Source organism: Quercus suber, unplaced genomic scaffold, assembly GCF_002906115.3.
Source record: "Quercus suber isolate HL8 unplaced genomic scaffold, Cork oak 2.0 scaffold_48, whole genome shotgun sequence".
In the NCBI taxonomy this organism is placed as follows: Eukaryota; Viridiplantae; Streptophyta; class Magnoliopsida; order Fagales; family Fagaceae; genus Quercus; species Quercus suber.
Genome location: NW_027069513.1, coordinates 196449 through 223311, shown reverse-complemented (window position 1 = coordinate 223311; position 26863 = coordinate 196449). Strand labels below are relative to the sequence as shown.

Below are 26863 nucleotides of genomic sequence, written 5' to 3'. Positions count from 1 at the left end.
TTAGTTGACTTGCAATATGAGCAAAGAGAAACTAAAAGGGACGACTGATTAGTGTCAAGAAAAAAAGATCAAGCATGGTCTTAAGAAAAAAAGATTAATAATTTTAGTGAACACTAAACACTCTCGTTAGGGGTGGGGGAAGATCAATTAGTGTGGAGAAATGGTAGTTAATTGTATGTGGAAAATAAATTTGGAATCATTTTCATTTTAGTGAGCACTGTCTACTTTTTAATATTTGATGGAAGCCACATAACAAGAATAACAAATTTATTTAATTTATGAGCAGTGCTAGATGCACCAAAAAAATATACAGACTTTTTCACTCTCTTTACACGAGCCTTCACATCAACTAGGTTCCACTGCACTTCAAATGTGAGAGGGAGTACAATTCTTTGTGAACGTTTTCATTGACTCTAGCATTTTCAATAACTTATATATGCGTACAAAACAATCACCACCATTTTCCTTTATTACAATATATATCTATAATTTTTTTTCTAAGTAACAGGTTTCTTCTTGACTATTGTTTTGAGAATTGGGGGAGAGGGAAGATGTGGTTTCTTGAGAATTGGAATGGATGGTGGAAGTGACTTTCCAAAACCTGGAAATTGAGGAAAAGGGTTTATAAAAGGGAGTGGTCTCTTAAAAATTGGAATAGGTGGCAAAAGTGGCTCCTTGAAACTTGGAATTGGTGGTAGAAATGGTTTCTTAAAATCAGGAAGAGGTGGAAGAATTGGTTTCTTAAAACCTGGAATTGGTGGTAGAAATGGTTTCCTAAAATCAGGAATAGGTGGAAGAAATGGATTCTTAAAACCTGGAATTGGTAGAAGTGGTTTCTTAAAATCAGGAATAGGTGGAATGATTGGCTTCTTAAAACTTGGAATTGGTGGTAGATTTGGTTTCTTAAAACCTGGAATAGGTGGAAGTGGTTTCTTAAAACCAGGGAAAGGTGAAAGAATTGGCTTCTTAAAACTTGGAATTGGTGGTAGAAGTGGTTTCTTAAAACCTGGAATTGGTGGAAATAGTTTCTTAAAATCAGGAATAGGTGGAAGAATTGGCTTCTTAAAACCTGGAATTGTTGGAAGTGGTTTCTTAAAATCAGGAATAGGTGGAAGAATCGGCTTCTTAAAACCTGGAATTGGTGGTAGAAGTGGTTTCTTAAAACCTGGAATTGGTGGAAGTGGTTTCTTAAAATCAGGAATAGGTGGAAGAATTGGCTTCTTAAAACCTGGAATTGTTGGAAGTGGTTTCTTGAAATTAGGAATAGGTGGAAGAATCGGCTTCTTAAAACCTGGAATTGGTGGTAAAAGTGGTTTCTTAAAACCTGGAATTGATGGTAGTGGTTTCTTAAAATCTGGAATAGGTGGAAGAATCGGCTTCTTAAAACTTGGAATTGGTGGTAGAAGTGGTTTTTTAAAGCCTGGAATTAGTGGAAGTGGTTTCTTAAAATCAGGAATAGGTGGAAGAATTGGTTTCTTAAAACCTAGAATTGATGGAAGTGGTTTCTTGAAATTAGGAATAGGTGGAAGAATCGGCTTATTAAATGGAAACGGTTTTTTAAACGATGGAAATGGCTTCTTAAGAACTGGAATTGGTGGTAGTATTGGTTTCTTGAAACTTGGAATAGTTGGAGGAAGTGGCTTCTTGAAAACTGGAACTGATGGTGGTAATGGCTTCTTGAAAATTGGAGTTGATGGTGGAAGCAGCTTCTTCAAAATTGGAACATGCGGTGGCGTCTTCACAACTGGACCATGTGGCGGTAATGGCTTCTTGAAAATTGGAATTGGTGGAAGAAGTGGCTTCTTAAAATTTGGAATTGGTGGAAGAAATGGCTTCTTGAAAGCAGGAATGGATGGTAGAAGAGTCTTTTTAAAAATTGGAACTTTTGGTGGCTGTGGATTTGTAAAAATGGGAATTGATGGTTTCTTAAAGATTGGAATGTGTGGTGGAAAAGGTTTCTTGAATCTTCCTTTATCAAGATCTATTGTTGCTTTGAACCCTTCATTGTTAGACTTTCCATTAGTGGTTACACTAATCCCTGCACAAACAAATACATTAAAATGAATCATTTAGAATTATACACAAAGCCCAGCACAAACAAATACTATCACTTCTAAAAATGAAAAATAAAAGCAAATACTATCATGATGATCAGTAATTTAAAATTATATGATGGAACAACAAGAATGATATTATATGCAAGGATGTCTTATTCTTTATCCTTTGATATAGAATATGGCTTTGGAATGAAGAAACCTTAGATATTAAGAGCAATATCTATTGCTGGTGGTGTTAGAAATTTTTTTATGGGAGGCGCGATTAACTTTAATCTTATAGTCATTTAAGGGAGGCTTATTAACACTTTCTTTAAAATTAAATAAATTGATAGTTTACAATAAGAGAAGGGAGATTTATACTCTGGATGTCATGGACAACAAAAAGTATCAATCAATTGAGTTACAAATCTTTTAGCAAAGAGGCTTGATTAACCCTATTGTATATATGTAATCATTTTTCTTCTCATCAAATCATATGTCGTGCTCAATGATTCATGGGCCCGCAAATATATATTACTTTGAAACATTTTCTTTTACAAGTTTTTGTCAAAATTTTGAAATAAGGTTGTGATTAAATCCTTCCTATATTATAGAGAAGTGAATTAAACAAAAATTAAATGAGGTAATAAGAAAGGAATCAAAACAGGCTGGTATTCCTCTAAAAAACAATAGAGTGGTAATATTACATTTTACAAGAACCCACTTATGATAAATTTATAGCCTATTATATTTTTTATTTCTTAGAGAGAGAGAGAGAGAGATATATATATATATATAGTTTAAAAAAAAGGGGTCGATAGTTGATCGGTGGTGAGAAAGGGGCAAAGAAACAAAAGATACCATTGGGAGAGTTTTGTTGGTGCAGAGCTTAATTGTTATATTTCTTTTTTTAGTATTCCACAAAACGTGTTATGCTTTTAAAAGCGGAAAATTTTTTGTGTTCTATTGAGCTTGTTTTTCATTGACTATAAAAACATTTTCATAGACTTCCACCATACTAAACACCAAAAAAAAAAAAAAAAAAAAAAAAAAATTAACCTCAAGTGCAGCGAAGCACATTGCACAATGGGAGTAAGTGAGTCTTGTTGCCACAGCTGAACAGAGGAGCTGTCTTCCTTGGCTCGGTTTGCATGCACAATGGGAGTGAGTGAGTGACTGATTTTTGGGAGTGATAGTGTGTGATTTTTGGTGAGCAAGTCGAATGGACTTTTGGGAGTGAGAGTGAGTTTTGAGAGTGTTTGATCTGAGTGGGAGTGAGTTTTTTGCTTATTTTTGTGTTAGAGTAACGGAGTGTGGAGAGGTGGGTTATGGCTGGGTAACGGTGACAAGCACAGGTGGGCAAAGTGTCAAATTTTGAACCACAGGTAGGCACATAGAAATCGGGTCAAACCACAGGTGGGTAAATTGTAATTATCCCTAATAATAATAAAGTCGAAGGTATAGTCTAATGATTCTAATAATAATAATAATAATAATAATAATAATAATAAAATCTAACATAAATTATAATTAGTTTAAAATATCCAAAATATTTGTGTTGTTCCTTAGTAAGTAAGAAATAGTTTTTTTTTTTAGAGGTTGAGAAAAGGTAAGCAATAATTATATTCTAGAACCAAAAGTGCTTCTCTCTATCTTCCACATGCACGGTGTGCAGGAAAAACGTAATAATAATATAATAATAATATTAAAGTCGGTGGTATAATAGATTCTAGAATGTGAAATCTAATGATTCTTTAAAAAAAAAAACATCAATATAATTAGTTTAAAACATCCAACATATTTGTGATGTTCCTTAATAAGTAAGCAAAACGCTTATATTTTAAAAGTACTAATCAATTTCTAATTTGAAATTTTCATAATTACCAAGAAAACCAATATTCATTTAGTAAACACTATTCGATGCTCTCAACACATACTCATACAACATTTATTATAACAATTTAATTCAATCAAATTTATAAAATTTGGAATATAACAATCCAATTCAAAGTTATTTCACATACTTTTTTTTTTAGTGTTTTAACTTATGATAGCAATAATTGAACCTCAAATTTCTTATTTAACTATCAAAGATTTTACCAATTGAGCTAACTAAAACTCACTGTTGTTTCAGATACTTTTTTTTTTTTTTAATGAAAGTTATTTCACATACTTGGTTATATATTTTGCCACAACTTACATTAGTATTAACTTGTAATTAGATTATATTACTTATACACTAGTTCGTTACTAATACTTAATAATACATGTTTAGCAGAAAAATAAATACTTAATAAAACGTTATTCAATTATCTGTTTTGACCATGCAATGCAGTACACATTGGTGAGACTGTTTGCTTGGACTCCTTGGTCATGACCAGTAGGTCTAGAACTAAGCAAAATTAAGGGGGGGGGGGGGAATTTAAAATGTGACTAATCATATCTGTCAAGTTAATCTTTTATGAGTTTTACTTTTTTTTTTTTTTTTTTTTTAATGAAAGTTATTTCACATACTTGGTTATATATTTTGCCACAACTTACATTAGTATTAACTTGTAATTAGATTATATTACTTATACACTAGTTCGTTACTAATACTTAATAATACATGTTTAGCAGAAAAAATAAATACTTAATAAAACGTTATTCAATTATCTGTTTTGACCGTGCAATGCAGTACACATTGGTGAGACTGTTTGCTTGGACTCCTTGGTCATGACCAGTAGGTCTAGAACTAAGCAAAATTAAGGGAAAAAAAAATTAAAATGTGACTAATCATATCTGTCAGGTAATCTTTTATGAGTTTTATTGACGCATGTTCTTTGGGCATAAGTTAGTGAATTATTTTAAGAAAATTTTTATTTGAGAATAAAAAAAAACTGTCAAATTAACGTTATGCCCTTTAGGCATATGTTAATAAATTATTTCAGGAAAATTTTTATTCGGTGATCGAAAAAGTTGTCATACTTTTTTTTTGACAAGTTTTTTAATTCACAATAAAAAATTTTCTAAACTAAATTATTATTGTATACTAGTACTGTTGCAAACTTAAATATATGAAAAAAATTTAAAAGATGATAAAATTTCTAGAGATATTGTGCTTGTGTTCATGGAACCTGGCATTGAGATTCTATTTCAAGAATATGCATGTGCTAAAATTATGTTTGATGCTTTTACCAGAGCATATCGTGTATGCTTTAAAGCATATACTTAACTTTTAGTTGAGAGATTCAATGGAATTGTAATGAAAGTTTTAGAGATATATTAGTCCAATAGTGTAGATTGAAGCCTAGTCCTACTTTGTGTATAAGTCACTGATATATATTTGTACTACAAGTTTATTAATCATAGTAGTGTATGATTACTAGTTAGTATAGAGTTTAACCTATTATATTTAGCACATGCTTAATTAGTTAATTAAAATCAGTTAGGCTAGGCATATGTGTAATCAATCAATTAACCAATAAGAATTAAATATGCCAGTGTATATAAACCCTCCTGTAATTGTAAGTGTGGAAGGTCATAACAAGAAAGTTAATTGCATCTTTATGTTCTTTTCTCCCATCTAATGGAGAAAATGAATTTCCATAAGGTCCACCATTTTTATTTCCTTCCAAATTGTAAGGGAATGAGAAAGTAGAGCGAGTTATATACGATATGAGGCCCACCTCTTTCCCTTCTTTTCTAAAACCTTGCAAACCCAAATACTATGAAGGGGAACTATTCTCCTTTCTCTTTCTCTTTCTTTTCCTCTCTCCTCTTCCCTTTGTTTTCTCTTTCCTTGTATTTCGTTTTGTCAAACAGTGTAAAAGTTTCCTCTTTCACTCTTATTTAAATGATTAGTTATTTACCATGACTTTTGAATAAAATTTGTGATGTGCCTTTATGTTAGAACCAATTTTCCTCTCTGTTATGTGTGTTTGTTTCTCAATTTTTTTTTTTTGATTTATTATTTATATATGAATCATGTTAGCACATTTCAAATTAAATATGTTGAAACTCAAAATAACTGAAAATGAATAAAGAGATGAGTTATAATAAAATTTGTTAAAGGAAGAGTTACTTGTATGTAGGTTAGAATAAATAAATTAAGAGAAGTTTTCTAAATTAATAAATAGCATGTAGGTTATGTGAAGAGTTGTAAGACTATATATATGGTTATGCTATGGACTAATTTCATATCAAGAGTGAATGAAGAGAAATAGTTAAAAGCAAAGAGTATTGTGTGAGAGAGTGAATTCAATAATATTCCTAAATACTTGAGAGGTTTCGGGCTAAAGAAAGGTGTTCTTTTGGTGGAGCTTTGAGCTTGAACACTTTGTGCAGAAGTTGTTCTAACCATACAACATTTGTTGGGTTGTTGTATCCTGGGGGAGAGAAGTTAGAGAAGGTCTGCATCGGTTACAAAGATTAGCCAACTAAGGGCATGAATCTCCTTAGAGAGAGCGAGTGTCGTGTGTCAGTCCAAATAGTGTTGTATTCATCTCTTCAAATTAATAATATTCAGCGTATTATTCAGTTTCTCTTTGTGTTGTTTCGATTATTATTGTGTTTGCACCAAATAATCTCTTTTACTCTCTTAATCACTTTTTCCTTTAGAAGGTGGTGACTCCCTTTATCTATTTATTCACCACACATTCCATTCCAAACCTTAAATACCATACTATCCTAACTATACTCAAAACCCTAAAGCAATCCCAACCAGGAACCTAAGCTCTCATCATCTTAAACACTCAACTCAATTCAACATGACCTTAACCCTAACTGTGCTCCTATCAGAATACATCTACACTCTCCCAACATGTTCAAACTTGGAGGTTTATGCATCTAAAACCATGCATGTGCATGGTCCTAGCATATGCATGCATGGCTATTATGAAATAATATTTTCTTTCTTTCTTTTGGGTAAAAGAATTACCAACTTTAAAGTTTTAATAAATAATTTATTAATATAACCATTAAGATTCATATTTATGTTATATAAAAACACACACACACACACACATATATATATATATATATGTTATGACATTGACAGAGACTCAACTATTTTGAACTTTCTTCCATAACTTGTTATGATAAATTATAATATGAACATCATTTTAAAAGGAGTCCACTATTAAAATTTTCTTCTTTTTTGAGCTGACCTAGAAATTTTAATCTACATATAATTCTTCCCTAGTTGGGGCTGAATCCATGATCCTTTCCCCACCCTACAATTACTAACCACCACCCACAGGTTGTGGTGGCTTAAAATCTTCTTTATTATGCACCAATAAAAAAAAAAAAAAAATACTTCTTAAGAAAAAGAAATTCCTTATTTCAAGAAAAAGAATGAATAGTTGACTACCTAGTAAAATATACAATTTTGCTGATTGATTGTCATGGCAATAAATTGATTGTTTTAGTAAAATTACCATCTGAGTTTCTGGTTTGGGCAAACTAACAAAATAAACCATTGTTGAAATTTCATGAGTTTGACTCTAGATAACCTTAAAAAAGGAGGTGGTTCCAACATTATTGTGATTCTCTGTAATAAATCTCAAAAGAAAATTGTAATAAGAACCTAAACCAGGGAACTTGAGTTGTCATTGGCCAATTTGTTGTGGATTTGGGGTCCGATGAGCTATTGTACAGTGCAATTACCCCTTAATGTGTGTGGCAGAAGTAAACAGAGTGAAATTTTTTTAAAGTTATAATAATAATAAGAAGAAGAAGTGAAAAAGTTATGATCCAATTGTTGAGATCAAAGATAAACTTTTTAATTTTCTATCTCAGCCATTAAACAACTATTTCAATTGTATCTCAAATCTCAATCCATTGGCTATAGGTAGTTTCCCCAAGGCTTCAAACTGATGTAGAGGTTGTTTGGTTCAACCTTTTGATTTTGGATTTTTGGAAAAAGTGGCGATTTGTAATTGCTTCTTAGGAGATGCAAATTATGCAATTGCAGCATAAAAACACACTTTTTCACCAAATGCCCTATGGTCACATTTTTAAACTACCAATATGATTTAGGCCCCCCAAAGAAAAGCTCTAACAAAACATGCACGTAGTAGGCTTCATAGGTTGGGCCTTGCACTGCTGAAAATTAAGGTTAACTTGACTGTGAGTCCGTGACTCATTGTTGGTTTCTAGGCTCTCAAAGTGTGGGCTTCGATGGGCTGATATTGTTGGGTGTTTTTGAATGGGTCGGGTTGTTGTTGGACAACTAGAATGGGCTTGGGTTATTTTCTTTTCAATGGGTCGGGTTAAGGGCTTTTGCTTCGGTTAGGGATGTGGAGGCTAATCTAGGTTCTAGGATGATCAGGTTTCGGTCAGTTGAGACTGTTACCAATTTGGGACAGACTCGAAGGTTTGCTTCATGTTACACTCTGACTCTCTTTGTTCACTATAAATAATATTTTGTGTCTGTGACTAATTCTTAGTATTAATAAATTGAAACAGTTTTGGACCTTCATAACAAACACATTGGTTTTCAAATTAGTTTGCTTCTCAGGTGAATGCAGTTCAGCTGTTTGATAAAATTCCTCTCAAAATATGCACAATATGCTGTCTAATAAGATAGTCTGAATAATTATATAAAAAATTATTACTTTTTTGTTCGATAAGTTGTGGTATTTTATTAATGGAAACGATTAATATATGCTCAAGATAATGAGCATGAGCACACAGTAACATTAAAAAATTCTGCTTAAAAAGATTGCTTCTTTCAGTTTTGTGTACAACTATTATTTAGATGGTTGTCTTATATTCTGCAATGTTCAGTTGATCAAATTGGCTACTACCTAATAATCCTAAGTAGGTGACTTTATCTACCCATTAGTAAGCCATTCTTTTTCACATCATTGCCAAAACTTCTATTTTGCGAAATGCTTTGATATGCTTAACAAAGCATTTGTGATCATTATGTTATGATTGAAATACCATTATTAGGCATGGTAACTAAATTATGGTGAACAAGTTATTGCTTATTGTTACATTCCCAAAAGCAAAAGACTTAGAGACCAAACCTTTTGCTTAGGAAAAAAAGGATCCCTTTGATGAGAGAGTAAATCTCCTACTGTCTATAGCAAAATTCACATCGTAAAACTCTAGAAGGATCTAATTTCAACACCCACAATCTCTCTTTCTCTCTCTTATTTGTTTGTGTAAATGGAATGGTTGAATTTCAGGATCAATAAGCATATTGGTTGGGAACACCATTGTTTAGCTAGTACCATGGAAATTAACAAGTTGAGATTTAGAACGAGATTTGGCGGTGGGGGTTTTGTGTACCATTTTGTCAACTGTTACAAGTTTCGGCAATTCTAGCTGAAACTAAACAGTATTAGCACATATGGTTGATAGGATGTTTCAAAGAGCACAATGGCAAGTTGAAGAGGATTTTGGCTCCAAGGGTGGCCAAAATGCACCATTTCTCATTTTTAAATGGGGTGTTTTGAAAAAAAAAATTATATTTTATAAAATTAGTCTTTTGTTAAATCCATGTTTGTTTTGCATGTTGTATTTATGTGTAGTCTGGTTTCTTAAATTTTCTTTGTAAATTTTAATATAAATAACACACACACATGCATACATGCAGAGTTTTGAAGGTGATATAACTTTTAATAAAATGTCATATCCTGTTAAAATTATGAATATAATTTTATTTGTTAAATCTAATATCATTGAGTTTAACAGAAAACCATGACTTGCAAGCTTTCTAAACATGAGGAACACATTGGACATCCATACGGTGGCCAATTGTTACACTGAACTGCAACTATGTTGCTCCCAAAGGTCAAGCTCTTACTGCATAGCTCAAACCATCCATGCCCATATGATAGCTTCTGGGTTCAAGCCACACCACATCCTCAACCGTCTTATGGATATCTATTGCAAATCATCCAATATTGCCCATGCTAGCCACCTGTTCAACAAAATTCCCAAACCAGATATAGTTGCAAGAATGACGTTGATTACTGCATTCTCTACTGCAGGAAATCTAAAGGTAGCTTAGGAAGTATTTGGTGGAACCCCACTTAGTATGCGACACTGTTTTTTACAATGCAATGATCACAGGTTATTCCCACTACAATGATGTCCATGCTGCTATTCAACTCTTTCGTGATATGAGGTGAGACAAACTTAGGCCTGACAATTTCACTAGTGTTCTTGGAGTGTTGGCGTTAATAGTCGAGGTTATGAAAAGCATTGCCAACAAAAATGTGTTGTGCCGTGCTAAAGCCAGGAACAGGGTTTGTTAGTTCAGTGTTGAATGCGCTTATATCCACTTACGTTATGTGTGCATCTTCACCATGAGTATCATTGTCTTTCTTGATGGGTGCAGCTAAAATATTGTTTGATGAGATGACAGAGAATGATGAATTAACATGGACAACAATGATTACAGGGTATGAGAGGAAAGGTGATCTTGATGCAGACCGTGCAATTCTTGATGGCATGACTGAAAATATGGGGGTTGCAAGGAATGCAATGATTTCGGGTTATGTGCACCGTGTTTTTATTCTTGAGTTTATCCACATGAGTGTAATAAGTGCTTGCACTAATGCTGGATTGTTCAAACATGGAAAGCAAGTGCATGTTTTCATTTTGAAAGAAGAGAATCCTAAACCAGAATTTTTGTTGTCTGTGAATAATGCATTAGTTATGCTATACTGGAAATGTGGTAAAGATGATGAGGCGAGGAAGATTTTTGATAAGATGCTCATAAGAAATCTTGTTTCGTGGAATGCAATCTTGTCTGCATATGTTAATTTAGGGCGCATTGTGGAAGCAAAGTCCTTTTTCAAGGAGATGCCTGAGAGGAATCTTCTGGCATGGACAATGATGATATCTGGTTTAGCACAAAATGGCTTTGGAGAGGAAGGTTTGAAGTTATTCAACCAAATGAGAATAGAGGGTTTTGAGCCATATGATTTTGCATTTGCTGGAGAAATTACATCTTGTGCAGTGCTGGGAGCTTTGTAGCATGGACGTCAGCTCCATGCTCAACTAGCTCAGCTAGGGCATGATACAAGCCTCTCAGCTGGAAATGCAAATATCACAATGTATGTGAGATGTGGCATTGTTGAGGCTGCAAATTGTGTGTTCCTTACAATGCCTTATCTGGATTGAGTACCTTGGAATGCCATGATTGCAGCTTTAGGGCAACATGGACGGCTGCAAGCAATAGTACTTTTTGAACAGACATTGAAGGAAGATATAGTACCTGATCTGAAAACTTTTCTCACAATTCTCTCCGCTTCTAGCCATGCTAGTTTAGTCAAAGAAGGACATTGTTATTTCAATTCAATGCATATTTGTTACGGTATAGTCCTGGGTGAAGATCATTATGCTCGATTGATTGATTCGTTGGTTTGAGTTGGGAAGTTTTCAGAGGCGATTGATGTGATTGAATCAATGCCTTTTGAGTCAGGTGCACCAATTTGGAAGTCTCTTCTTGCTGGTTGCTGGATGTATGGGAACATGGATTTGGGGATTCAAGCTGCTGAACGACTTTTTGAACTAATGCCACAGCATAATAGGAACTATGTACTTTTGTCAAACATATATGCAACTGCAGGCATGTTGATTGATGCAGCTAAGGTGCGGAAATTAATGGGGGACTGGGGGATTAAGAAAGAGCCTGGTTGTAGATCGATTGGATTGAGGTTTAAAGCAAGGTTCATGTGTTCTTGGTTGCTAATACTGTGCATAATTATCTAGAGCAATTGGTACTTGAAATGAGAAAACTTGGGTGTGTCCTTAACACAAAGTATGTGCTGCACAATATGGAGTATGAGCACAAGGATTCTGTCTTGTAACTCATAGTGAGAAGATGGTGTAGCTCAATGGTGCAAATATGTAGGTGGTTTGGATACCAGAGTGTGGTATGAAAGGTTAATGTACCATATTTTGTTTTGAGGTAAGGCAAGTAATATGATTGTTGGTTAAACCACTAATTTTGAATATGAAATTTTCAATAGGTGATTTTTATAAATTTCTCAAGCATGTGCCCCTCTTTTTTTGTAGGGGGTATGGTACTCACCCGAATTTTAGCCATTAGATTTATTTGTTTTAATCTTAGCCATTTGTATCATTTTAATAGGATATCAGTTACCGGTCAATCATATAAAACCAAAAATTGAAAAAAACATACGGTTCTTCTTTTTTGCATCGCAGGTTCTTCTCTTTTGCTGTCTCTTCTTTGTAACCTTCATCGCCAATGTTCTTGGTTAAATCACTGAATCTATTTGTTGGCATCCTGTTTGGATCTTTGGATTTGGATTTGAGGGGCCAAATCCAAATCCTTTGTTTGGATATCTTAAAAAGAGATGGATTTGGATTTGATCCAAACCCATCCAGGATTTGAGGCATCCAAATCCCTTGATTTCAAAGCCTCTCATGTTCTTCTTCAAGGAAACGCTCTCTTCTACGTTCTGAAACTGAAGCCACCATCGTTCCTAGGGTTTGTCTCTCTCATTTCATCTTGTCCTCTTAAATGTCTTTATTTATCTCTTCCATCAATTTTAAATCTGAATTACAAAATGTTGATAGGATTGTCTAGGTTTATCTATGCCTCTGTGGGTTTCGTTTGATTTGTTTGTGGGTTTTGTTTGATTTGCTTCTTATTTTTTGTGGGCTTGTATCTACTATTAAGGATGGGAACTAGGGTGGTTTAGTTTTTTTAAGAAACTGTTGAAATGCAAAGTGTTTGATGAAATGCTTCTATGAGCTAAATTTCTAGGAGATACTTGTATGAGTCAGTGATTCAAATTTTAAAAGTTATAGCTATAAAAATATTAAAAATACAGACTTTAACATCTTTTTTTTTTTTTTGTTCTTTTATTAGACCAAGAAATTATCAAAATTTTAAATTTTGTTATCAATAGTTAATTTAATGTCCAGGTTACATATTCAAAGCATCAATATAACCATTCCATTTAAACTGCATTGAAAATTTTTCAAATTGAATTTATGCGAAGTAAATGATGTAGTCCAGATTGCCACCCCTTCTCTAACTATAATCTGTATTCATCTAATTGCTTCATAGTCATAATTTATCACATTCTAAGTTGTTTATAATCTTCATGATGATATTGTAAAGGTGGTACACCATTGTGATTGAATCTTAATCTTGACTGAAGGCAGACATCAGGTAATTTTGTTACTAGCCTGGTCACAAACTCACAATGAGGGATATTCAGAATAAGCTTGTGACAATTAACTCAAAGCCAAAACACCAAAATACTAAAATAACAAGGAGAACTTACCACTACAAAATATAGATAGTTTTCCCATTAAGCTTGCTAAGGTTGAAAGTGGTACTAAATTTCTGTTTTTTTTTTTTTTCAATGCTTTTGCTTTTTGTGTGTGTGTGTTGGTTGTTTCTTAGATTTGGTTAGTTTTTGTATCAAATTTTACAGGCTCCGGGTATGCTAGGTTTGTTGTAGAACACTGTAGGGTCATATATCCAAGGTATACACATATACATGTACATATATTCTTTGTGTTTGTGTTTGACTGTTTTGGTTAGGTTGTATCAGTTGTATAATTGTATTGCTGGAAATGGTGATTAAATACTAGAATGAGTTAGAAATGGTTTACTGTACTTTGCACTTTCAATTTTGAAGTATCAATTTTATCACTTGGTCAATCAACGGGTAGTTGTCCCTATTATTAGTGGATTGGATTGTTGTCACTCTTCTAAAGGTACTAAGAAATTCCGAGGAAAATAAAATGCAATCTTTATTGTAGAGTGGCTTGAGTGGAAATTATTTCTTGAATTTTCTAGTAGTGGAAATTCTGTAATTCAAAGTTGTAGAAATTTTTTTTCCTCATTTTTCCAAGAGATAATTTCTGGAACCATTTTGGGCATATCTTTAATGAGACATCTTTGTGTAATACACCTTGGATTTAGAAATCTTTCTCTTTTGATAAGTAAAATGTAATAGCCACTCCTTGGCATTTAAAATTTATGAAACATTGAGATGGTACAGTGACTACTCTATTTGCAAGACATTGTAGACTTACAAAGCACGTTGCCATGCATTTAGAAATATTATCTTGTTTTAGTTGATTAAGCCAAATATATATTTTTATGTATAGATTAATATTTGCTAATTAGGATTCTTAGTTGTCCCTGTTATTATTGGGTTGAAGTGACATTAGTTTCTGAGATTGCTATAGTGACATTACATGCATGAATTTTTTTTTATTAGCTATAGATTCTTATAGTTTGTATTTTAAAATATAAACAGAGACAATAATGAGATGGAAGAGATATGTCCACTCAGTGAAAACGTAGTAGAGAGGAGATGGAAGTATATGAGGAAGAGGTAATGAGATGAATTCTCCTAATGCACACCAACCATGTCAGCATTCAGTATAAACAAGTTATGTAGCTGAGCCTCGTAAAAAAAAAAATAAAATAAAATAAAAAAGGAGTAGGAAAGGTCCATGTCAATATTCCCTAAATACCCTTCCTCTTGCCTATATAGTTAGTTGTTCATGTGGTGGCTACATTAATTTTTCTTTTTTATTTAATGTGCAAAGTTCAAGTTCCCAGCCATCAAACCTGGTTAATTCCTTGTCATATCAGCATCCGCTATATTACCATTGGCAAGCACCCTTGCTCAATCCACAAATGGAGGTATGGTAGAAAGGATTTAGTCCCATTATGATTATTTTAATTTATATCCTAAAGTCGCTTTCTTTCTCTTTTGACATAGTGTTTGCAAAGTTCTCAAGAGAATACTAAATTACTAATGCTGGTTATTCATTAGTACATGGCCTAATTATAGGTCCAAAACAATTTTCCATGTCGAAACAATCATCAAGCTTTTGTATGAGCAACAAATCCAACCAAATTTTTTTTCTTTTAGGTTTGCATTATTAGTTGACTTTGTCCCTATTCACATTATTTGGAAATTTTTTTAATTTTTTTTCCTTTGCTTTATCAATTTATAGGAGCTAAATTTGGTAATGGAGAGCTTCCTTCAAACCAAATCTCAGTGCATTATAAGTTTCTATAGCTTCTGAGCAACTATTTGAGATAATTGGCTACAACTATGATCTTTATTTGTAAAATTACCAAGTAGTTGACGAGAAAATTGTTGCAGAAATATTAAATGTAATTTTTAACTATTGATAACATTGCATTTTGGCAGACTTTGAAATCTAAAATTATTTTGAAATGTAGTCATAGCTTGCAGCTGGTTTGGTGTGTTTTTGCTTTTGCATGGTTGCTTCATTTTGTTATTTCCTAACAAGAATATCATTAGCTATTTTCATTAGAATGCATAATTTATTTGCTTCTCAATTTTACACTCTCTTTCCCTTCATATTTTGGATATCAAGTTCTTCAAGAACATGCTCTAAGACCTAAATTTATTTTAGGTTTCAATTTCAAGCTCTTCATGAAAACACACTAAGGCCTAAATTGTTTTAAGTTTCAATTTTTTCTTCTTCTTTAGAGTTCACAGTTACAACATTGTATGGTCTAAATATAGGGCTTGTTTGGAATAATTTAGAGGAGCAAATGTTTCCTAACAAATAACGTTTGCTTTGGGTCACTTTTTTTCATTGAGAAAATTTAACACTATAAAGGCACCAAAAAAGCTGAGATGTGTTTGATTAAAATACCAATGAGATGTCAAAAATCATTAAGTTGTCTTGAAAACCTCTAACATGACTGAAATATCTTTACAATCACTAAAAAAAATCCAAGATATCACTCTAACATGGCCAAATTGAGTGGTTTTGATACTATTATGGTAATTTTCAAAATATTTAGTATCTTAATCATTCTAGGTATTTTTAGCACTACTTTGTTCGTTTTCAATGTTTTTTTATTATTAATTTTGAAAGTTTAAAAAAGTATTTTAGTCATTTTATAGGTTAATGAAGGTATTTTGGAAATATTTGAAGCATTGGGGTATTTTAGTAATTTTATATATTTTTAAGACTATTTTTTGAAATCCTTAATTTCTAGGGTATTTTTTTTTTTTTTTTTAATTTTCAAGTTTATAACTATTTTGGAAAAATTCATTGTTAACATTTTATTTATTACCAAGATTGGTATGAATTGACAAAAGTACAGTCATATGTGATGTTGGTACTACCTAATATGATTGAAAAATAACAAAACTATTGAATATAACAAAGGTATGATCATATGTGATTTGGTACTGCCCAATGTAACATTAGAACCATCAAATGTGAGAAAAAATAATGGTACCACCAAATATGATAAAAGTATAATCAAATGTGATGTTGGTATTGCCCAACGTGTCAATAAAACTGTCAAATATGAGAAGAAAATTAGGGTACCACCGAATGTGATAAAAGTACAATCAGATGTGATGTTGGTATTGCTTAATGTAATGATGGAATTGTCAAATGTGAGAATTTTTTTTTTGAATATGACAAAAGTATTGTCAAATGTAATGTTGGAACTGCACAATGTGAGGATGAAACTGTCAAATGTGAGAAAAAAAAAAAAAGGAATCACAAAATGTGACAAAATAATTGTCACATGTGATGTTGAAACTACATAATGTGAGGATGTAACCGTTAAATATGAGGAAAAAAAAATAAGGGAACCGCCAAATGTGACAAAAGAACTGTCACATGTGATGTTGGAACCAGGAACGGAATTAGGATTCGAAGTCGAAGGGGGCAAATATAATTTTTCTTGAGCTTATTTTCTAAAATTTTAAATATATATCTACTATTTAATATTTTTAAAATTTTGGGGGGAGGGGGGGGGCATAGCCCCCCTCAGCTTGTACATGGTTTTGTCTTTGGTTAGAACTGCATAATGTAAAGATGAAACCGTCAATTGTGAGAAAAAAAATAAGGGAACCACCAAATGTGACAAAAGAACTGTCACATGTAATATTGAAACTACACAATATGAGAATGAAACTATTAAATGTGAAGATTTGATAACTTGATATAATTCATTGTTAACATTTTAATTATTATCAAGATTGTTATGAATCAATAAAAATACAGTCATATGTGATGTTGGTATTACCTAATATGACTAAAAAATAATATGACTATTTTTTTTTAGAAGAAAATAATAGTACTATTAAATATAAAAAAAAGTATGATCATATATGATTTGGTATTGCCTAATGTGACGTTAAAACAATCAAATGTGAGAAAAGAATAATGATACCACCAAATGTGACAAAAGTACAATCAGATGTGATGTTGGTACTGCTCAAATGTGACAATAAAACTGTCAAATGTGAGAAAAAAAATTAGAGTACCACTGAATGTGACAAAAATACGGTTATTTTTTTAGGTTCTAAGCATATTTAAGTAATTTTTTAGGTTACGGGGTCATTTCAGTAATTGTCTAGGTTTCAGTGTCATTAAGTTATTTTTTAGGTTTAAAGGGTCTTCTGGTAGTTTTAAAGGGTTTCGAAGGTATTTTGGTCATTTTCAAGTGTTAAGGGGTATTTTTGGTCATTGTTTTAGGTTTTTTGGTTATTTTGATCATTTTTTATATTTTAGGGTAATTTCAAAAATTCTTTTAGGTTTGGGTCATTCGGTCATTTTTTAGGTTATAAAGGTATTTTGATCATTTTTTAGGTTCTAAGAGTATTCTGATAATTGTTAAGGTTTCGGAGGTATTTTGGTCATTTTCAAGTTTAATGAGGTATTTTGGTCATTTTATAAGTTTCAATGGTATTTGAAAAATTTTTAAGGTTTCAGGATCATTTTGGTAATTTTTAAGGTTCTATGGGTATTTCGATAATTTTCTAGGTTTAAGTTACATTACGATTGTTTTTTAGGTTCTAAGGGCATTATTGTCACTTTTTAAGTTACAAGGTCATTTTAGTCATTTTTTAGATTTCATTGTCATTTAGGTCATTTTTTTTAGTATCTAAGGGTATTTCGATTATTTTTTAGGTTTAGAGGGTATTTCAATCATTTTTTAGATTTTAGGGTCATTTCGGTCATTTTTTAGGTTTTAAGGATATCCCAATAATTTTTTTTAGAGTTTTGAGGTTATTTTGGTAATTTTTAATTGTTAGAATGCATTTTGGTAATTTTAGAATATTTAAGGGTATTTCGGAAATTTAGAGACTTTAGGAGTATTTTTGTTATATATATTCGTTGATTATTAGGTAATTCGGTGGGGCTGGGCTGGGTTGGGTTGGCTACGCCATATGTAATGTTGGTACAGCTTAATGTGACGATGAAACTGTCAAATGTGAGTAAAAAAAAAAAGAGAACCATTGAATGTGGCAAAAGTATAATCATGTGTGATATTGATACTGCTTAATGTGACGATAGAACTATCAAATATGAGAAAAAAAACTTAGAGTATCACCGAATGTGACAAAAACAAACAAAATTTACAATGAAATCCAAAAACTAAAACAAAATCAACTCCTAAAACACAAATCATTTTTAAATACTAACCTACAGACTTCCACAAATACCACCAACCTACTGTATAAGCCAAAATCATTACAATTCCAAATTAAAACAATTATTCCAAACCACACAACTACATACATCACATCAAAACAAATGTTCAAAGCTCACAACAATCCCACAACTGAATATAACAATTGCAATCTTCAATTCAAAAGATATCAATCTTTGCTATTAGATGGTAGCTGATTCCACAACATGCGCATTAGTTTGCAGTTTCTTCAATATTGTTAATGTAAATATAAATTCAGAAAGAAAGTCAGTGGTTAAATAGTTATTTGGAAAACACACGCACACACACGCGCGTGCACACACACACACACACAAAGGAATAAAATCTTGATGAAAAAGATAAAATTGCTCTGCACCTTTGACGTAGATTGATCATGTCTTTGTTTTCATCATTCTTTTGAAACACACGTCTATAGACTGCATAAGCACCTATACTTGTTGGGCATAAAAGTCTAAGACTGACTCATGGTTGTGGGTTAGGAAACTAATCTAGAGTTATAAGAGAGAAAGGCCTCTCTTGAAAGACAAAGGTCATTAATAAAACTAAATACCAAACGATGAGTTTGAGCTTTTGGATTTCAAATTAGTTAATTCTTTTTAACTAGAGTTAACTCCTTGTCTAGAGAAATGTTATATCTTGGATGATAAGTTGTTACTTAATGTTATGAGTAGGGAAAAAAATAATTTTAATGATGGAGTTCAGATTATAATCAATAATAACTTACCAACTAAAATTTATTAGAAAAGTTGTGGCACTATTTTTAAATCTAATTACATGGTTTGTTTCGTTTTGTTACATGGGAAGTTGTGTAAGAGTTCTTTTAAACGCCTATTGTTACTGGTTTGGACTACTTTGGAGGAACAGCTAAGCTGTCCTCCCTTAGGTCCTAGTAATTCTTGGGAAAGTAGCCACTTGACAACACAAAAGACCTCCAACTTTTGCACACACTGTCAAACCCGTATAAAACAGAGATAAGAATCATTTAGCCCAAATGCAAGCACTCAAAAACTAAATTCCCAAAAAAGAAGAAGAAGAAGAAAAAAAAAATGCCATTACAGAACCTTCTTCACCCAAATACTCAAATCGAATCAAATGGTAAAAACTAGGAAAAATTAAAAAGAAGAATCCAACTGGTAGGGAAAAAAAAATTACCTTCACCAGACGTCGTATATCACTATGTGATCGAGTACACAATTACGCGGCTCCATCTGTGCACAGTTACACGGGTCCACCCGTTTAGGCAAATTAGGCACTTCCTCTCTCTCCTCTGGTGTCGGCTCTTCCTTGATCGAAAGCGGCGGTACTGTCCGCACTGCCTCTACCTGAGGCTGATTGCGTTGACGATGGTAAATCATCACTGCGAGGATGCCGGTTAATGTTGTTAGAGTCAAGATACTCCCTCGCATGAGGGGCACAGATACTGGTTGTGGGTGGCTTGGAGGCCATATGTTGTCTGGTGGTAACAGAGGTTTGGGTGGTGGTTGTGATGAAGTGAAAGGGCGAAAAGGTGGGATTGGAGGAAATTGAAATGCTGGCGCTGGCGGTGGTGGAGTAAGGGAGGGAAATGGGGGGAAGGGTGGAGGCGGAGTGAGGGGGGGAAATGGGGGGCAGGGTGGCGATTGTGAAGAGAGGGTTGGAATTAGTGGTGCAATGATGGTGGTAAACAACATGAACAGGGCAAACATGGTTGAAATATTTGGATTTTGGAGTTGGAGCTAAAGGTCGTCTGTTCTGAAATAGCTATAAAGTCATAGCCATGCTTTTTGATCACCTTCCTATCCATTTGAAAACTATGAATGATAAGAGAGTTAGAGGAAGGGGGGCTGGTGGTTTCAAGTTTGAAGAGAACTGGTTACTGTGGGCAGACTGTGCATGACTGAAGTATGGACAAATGGTGGCTGTGGCAGTCCGGCTTTGAGTGGTGTAAGGGACTGTTGTGAAATTTTAAAGTATTTGTAAGTGTACGAACCGTACCAAATTATAGTTTGACAAAAATGAGATCGAACCAACAAGGACTTAAATGAATGTAGGAAAATTAATTAAATCTTAACCAAATTAATCCTAATCTAGTTTAATAAAAATTGGTTTTTCTGAGATTAAATAAACTAAATAAATAATAAAATTAAGCAAATAGTTAAACTAAGCAAAATATATAAAGCAATAAAAAAAGTAAACAATCAAGAGAAATGAATTAAGGTTTTGGAATCAGCTTTGTAAGTTATATCAGTATATATTTATGATCATTAATTTTCCTAACCACTATATGATAATCTAGAAATCAATCTTGCTACCATGGAAAATATTATCATTAAAACTTCTATTTAAATATCTATAACATGTTTTTCTTCGCTTCTTAAGTTTAAAATCAAATCATCAATTGTATCTAACAAACAAATCACAAAAAATATCCAATTTTAAAATCAAACAATTATAATCCAAGCATTCAATTAATTAAAATAAATCATAAATCATGAGAAAAACATGATTGAGCTCATATCTAGAATCTTATCTTAGTTAATTGATGTGAAGCAAGAACAATTTAAATCATTAGAGAATAGCTATTGTGGAAAAAATCAAATCACATAAATACTATTGATAATCCTTAACAAGATTTCATCATCAACCTTAATTAAAATTTTAGCTACTCATAATACTTGAGATAAAATATAAAAATAAAATACTAAACATTCAGCTAGACAAATAAAATAAAAAAGAAATAATTGCAATGCCTAAGAAAGTCATAAAAGAAACTACGTGCTGCTACCTGCGCTCCAGTCCTAGCCGCCCTCTATTTTTCCTGTTTTGCTCCCTTTATATACTTGCCCACATACAGCCGACCTAAAGCCTCCAGGAAAACCCATAGTGACCTAGAGCCTCTCTTATTTGTGGTTCGGTGGAGTAAGACGAAAGCCCAAGCCCACATGTGGGTCCACGAAAACAAGCCTCCTAACAATTATTTCTTCTTCTGGTTTTTTTTTTTTTTTCTTTTCCTTGCTCCTTCACATGTGACATGACTTCAAGAAGCTTTTCTTTATTCTTAATCCCTGCTTTTTATTTCTTTCTTTTTACTTCACATGCTGACCTCACTCCCTCGTAATTAAATATTTCCTTGGCACTTTTACGTTGTCAGATTGAATAGTAAGTCTCACTTCTTGTTCTTTATTTTTTGGTCTTCTCTTGAATTCACATCTAGCTGGATGTAAGTTGGCTTGCCTCAACTAGTCTAGTCCCACTTTGTATGTAAAGCTCTTGTTATTTGTCACACAAAAATATTATATAGTTAGTCACAAAATAACATAAAAGTAAGGCTAAATATGTAAATATGTGAGTATTTTATTGTATATATTTCATACACATCAAATACCCCTAAACTTACATTTTGCTAGTCCTCGAGCAAAACAAAGCAAAACAAATAAAGAGCAAAACAAACCAAATAATTAAAATGAAAAAAAAAAAAAAAAAATCTAACTTAACCACTTTCGCTGAAAATTTCGATTGCATTTAGCGTATGCAACAAGCCTTTAAACTCCTACCTTACACTAGTGGACGAGTTGTAGTCTCGTGAGGGTTTGCAGGGAATATATCCACATAATTCTGAAAATGAATACTAAATAAACAAAACAAAGAAAATCAAACAATTTTTTTTTTTCAATTGCCTTTTGCAAAGAGAATTAGTTCAAGTTCAAAAACACTACAAATACTAAAGAAATTTCTCATGCCATCAAAACTCAATGTGAGTGAAAAGTGGTAGCCAACCCAAACATACTCTTAGTTTTAGAATAAACTTGACTCGAATCTCTATTTAAAAGTATGCTTCAACTCAAATCTTTCCAGTATTATCACTCAACAAATGAAATCACTCTGAAATGGAGTGTAACACTCTCAACAATATATGTGAGCGGAATAAGTTAAACAAAATCAAATATCTCACATATAAATTGCATGAAAAACGCTTAACCAAGAATGAACAAGTAGTCTTATGAAAGGATGCCAAAAAGAATTTATATCATATTTTTTATTCAGTCATATCAATATCTGAATTACACAATCTTCAAGATCAAATAAGGACTTTATTAGGACATAATGTAGGGTAAAATCAAAGGGAATGAAATAAAAATGGGTGAAGGTAAATAATAAGAAGTGTTTTCAAGATTTGTCGGAATGTCAACTCTTTTTGAATTTCCATTCAACATTTTTTTTTTACTCATCTTCATCAAAGTAGTACTCCTTCCTTACATTTCACTTTTCAAAATTTAATGAGAACTCTTTTTATTTTCTTCTTTTTGAACTTTCCTTCTTTTCTTTTCTTTTTTCTTTTTTTTCTTTGATTTTTTTTTCTTCTTTGAATTCTCGCACAAACCACCACATTGAAACAAACTGATCAAATTCCATCTTGAAACACTACGGATAAGGGCTTTAAGAAGGAAATGCTAATTAAAAGGCTCAACGGAGTGACTAGCGATAATGTATCAAGAAAAAAAGAAAAACACATATATGGCTCAAAGTAGACAAAAATGACCTAATCTCATCTCTCAAAGACTAGTATAGTTCATTCAATATCAATGACTTCAAAAGATTCAAGTGTGGTATAATATATATATATATATATATTTTTTTTTTCTTGGCCAAAAGAAAGAACAATGAGACTACAACAAGGGAAATATGTTACGCACTTCCAAATGAACTTTAAGATTAGAAATAATAAATAACCCTCCAAAAATAATGATTGGCTCAAAACTCACAGGGGTTACAGTCTCCACATTGTTATCATCAAGATTTTCTAATCATTTTTATCCTTCAACAACAAGTTGTGTCTAAGTGGCTATGTGCATGTGTAATGAATTGAGCATGAAAGCAATGAAATTCTTTAAGCAAGAGTAGTATAACGAACTCAAAACATAATCCTCAAGCTAGGCAAAAGATTTATTTTATTTATTTTTTTAAACACAACTAAACAAAACAAAACAAAAAGATAGAAATCTATATACATCACCCCAAACCTAAACCAAACATTGTCCTCAATGTTAAAAATGATACTCTCAAATATATGTCTTCAATGAAAAGAGAGTAAAATATTAATATGCAACATGAGAACCAAGTAGAAACAAGTAAGGTAAGGAGAAGGAGGAGACGTACCTTGATCAAGCTAATTGTTATAAATTTTAATTTGTCAAATATCAGCTAGAACAAAAGAAAATAAAACTAAACAAGAAAATAAACACAAAGTGTAATCTAGAAGCAGAAAAAAAAAAAAAAAAAAAAAAAAAAAAAAAAAAAAAAGAAAAAAAAAGAGAAAAAGAAAAGAAAAAAAATGCAAACCTAATAAACACAACTGGGATCAATCCTGATAAACAGGATCATCTAAGAGGACTTCAACTTCTGGAGGCTCAAGTTCTAAAAATGGTTTCAAACCTTGGCCATTAACTTTAAACATATCACAATTTTTAGGATTCTCAATCTCAATAGCATCATGGGGATAAATAGTGCAAACTATGAATGGACCAGTCCATCGAGATTGTAACTTACCTAGGAAGAGATGCAAACGAGGATTCTAAAGAAGAACTTTCTAACCAGGTTCAAATGATTTTCTCAGGATGTTTTTATCATGAACCCTTTTCATTCGATCCTTATACAATTTGGCACAATTGTATGCATCATTACGAATTTCCTCCAACTCATTGATTTGGAGTTTCCTTTCAGCACCTGCTTTTCAAGAANCCAAATACTGAAAAATCATCCATAAATACCTCCAAAAATCGTCCCACCATATCAGAAAAAATACTAATCATGCACCTCTGAAATGTACTAGGAGCATTACATAAACCAAATGACATCGACGGTAGGCAAATGTCCCAAAGGGGTAGGTGAAGGTAGTCTTTTGTTGATCCTCTGGTGCAATGGGAATTTGATTATACCTATAATATCCATCAAGAAAACAATAATAAGCATGACCAGCTAGTCTTTCCAACATTTGGTCTATAAAAGGAAGAGGAAAATGATCTTTTCTTGTCATGACATTCTACTTACGGTAATCAATGCATACTCTCCATCCTGTTTGCACACGATTTGGGACTAACTGATCATTCTCATTCTTGACAACTGTTATTCCAGATTTTTTTGGTACAACTTGAACTGGACTTACCCAAAAGCTTCAAAACTTTAGCTCTCACTACCCCTTGCATAATAGGGTTTAGACATCTCTGCGGTTCACATGAAGTTTTAGCATTCTCTTCCAAGTGAATTCTATGCATAACCATAGATAGACTAATACCTTTGATATTAGCAATTGACCAACCTATAACTTCCTTATGCTCTTGAAGTACACTTATCAATTGGCGTTCCCTAGGATCATTCAAATCTGAAGCTATAATGGCAGGTAAGGTCTCAGAAGAACCTAAAAAGGCATACTTAAGTGTGTCAGGTAATGGTTTCAACTCCAACTTTGGTGGTTCCATAGCAGATGGGGGTAAGGATGAAGAAAGTGGAAAAGGAATCACTTTTGGTTGCCAACTATCAGTACTTAAGAGAGGAACAAAATCTAACAATGCATTGACCTCTTCAATTGAGTGTTCAATATCAAAATTGCAACCAAAAAGATTTAAGCAAGCCTTTAGAGGATCCTCATAACTCGATTGTAGGAAAGTATCATGGACTAGACTCTCAATCATGTCAACCACACAGATATCCTCATTGTCTAGCACTTGTTTACTTATGTGGAAGATATTAAGCTCAACAGTCATATTTCCAAAAGAAATCTTCATTACACCGCTTCGACAATTGATCAAAGCATTAGATGTGGCTAAGAAAGGGCGACCTAAAATGACATGGATTTGTGTACTGGCATTTAGAGCAAGTTCAGTGTCTAACAATACCTCTAGGGATTTTCACAGACCTATCAGCTAATTGAAGTGTCATGGTTGTTGGTTTCAACTCCCCCAAACCTGGTTGTAAGTATACTGAATATGGCAATAAGTTCACACTTGCCCCCAAATCTAGCAAAGCTCACTCAATGAGATGATCCCTAATTTTGCATGAAATTGTAGGGGGTCCAGGGTCCTTACATTTCACTGGATATTTATTCTGAAAGATTGAACTAACTTGCTCGGTCAAAAATGTCTTTTTAGGGACATTTGTCTTTCTCTTCATTGTCATAAGATCTTTTAAAAACTTGGCATAAGCAGGAACTTGCTGAATAGCAAGAAATGGAATGTTTATTTGCACTTGTTTAAAAAAAATTCTAAAATGTCTCCAAATTGTGCACTTTTCTAAGGACTGATTAACCTTTGTGGAAATGGAGCTTTATGAAAAACCTTTTATCAAGGGGAGAACTAAGATCTTGAATTGGAGTGGCGGGTGAGTTGTCCTTCTTTTCTCCATGATCATCATGTGAACTATGAGTTCCTTCTTCCTTTAACACAATATTTTCATCATCCTCCACTTTTGGCATTTTCACTTGGTTATTAACTTGCTTACCAGACCTAAGGGTAGTAATAGACTGAACATGTTCTTGTCCATGAGTAGAACTAAAAGAACCATTGATGGCATACTGTCTTTTTGGGTTAGGTATAGGTTGACTTGGAAAATTTCCTTTTTCCCTCTCTCCAACTTGGGTTGCTAACTGGCCAACTTGATTTTCCAACTTTGAAATAACTTGAGTATTCAAATGGGTGGAACTTTTCATCTCTTGAATGGCTTGGCTAGTTGAGTGCATGAAAGTTTTGAGAGACTCCTCCAAATATGGTTGTTGTCTTGGTGGTGCTACAAACTGAGGTGATGATTGAGGAATGGGAGGATATGCTTGAGTTGGTGGACGAAATTGACTTTGTTGATGCACTTGTTGTCCACCTACTTTTGTGGGAGGCTGATTTTTCCTCCATGAGAAATTAGGATGGTTCCTCCAATTTGGATTGTATGTCTCTAAAAATGGACTAGCAAATGGTTTCCCATAATTGTTCAGTGCATTTGCTTGCTCAATATAAAAATCAAGGTACCCAACTACGGAAGAACACATTTGTGTTGTATGCATAGGACTTGCACAAATAGAACATGTTTCACTTTGAACTTGATTGACATAATTCATCCCTCTACCTAAATCTAAAACCTCAACCTTACGAGTGAGATTGTCCAACCCAGCTTTTATGTCTAAATCTTTACTGACTTCATACAATCCTCCTTCCTTAATTACAGGGGCAGAACTCTCTTTACGGTTGGAAAAATCCCATTGTTGTGAACTTTCAAAAAAATTCTCAAGAAATTTGTATGCCTCATCATCTACAAGATTCAAAATCCACCACCATTCACGGACTCAATCATGTTACGATTTGTCTGAGTCAAACCATTATAAAAATATTGTATTAGTCTCCATGTTTCA

The 26863-nt window shown here is 32.9% G+C and overlaps 1 protein-coding gene and 1 pseudogene across 1 annotated transcript; one reads left to right on the top strand and one right to left on the bottom strand.

Moving 5' to 3' along the window:
* Positions 1-497: 497 nt before the first annotated feature.
* Positions 498-6434, bottom strand: LOC112001666 (protein PELPK1). Its single transcript, XM_065771755.1, has 2 exons — positions 6296-6434; positions 498-2038 (listed from the first exon to the last, which is right to left on the bottom strand). The coding sequence occupies exons 1-2, from the start codon at positions 6432-6434 to the stop codon at positions 498-500; spliced, it is 1680 nt and encodes a 559-aa protein (XP_065627827.1).
* Positions 6435-9723: 3289 nt separating this feature from the next.
* LOC111985149 (pentatricopeptide repeat-containing protein At1g25360-like) lies at positions 9724-12034 on the top strand (annotated as a pseudogene).
* Positions 12035-26863: the final 14829 nt, after the last annotated feature.

Bases quoted from the DNA above. Each gene is read 5' to 3' on its own strand.
- LOC112001666 (XM_065771755.1), bottom strand. From the start codon at position 6,434: ATGCAGACCTTCTCTAACTTCTCTCCCCCAGGATACAACAACCCAACA. The intron at 2,039-6,295 runs GTATTTAGGAAT...TTGTTTGTGCAG, and splicing joins TTTAGCCCGAAACCTCTCAA to GGATTAGTGTAACCACTAAT.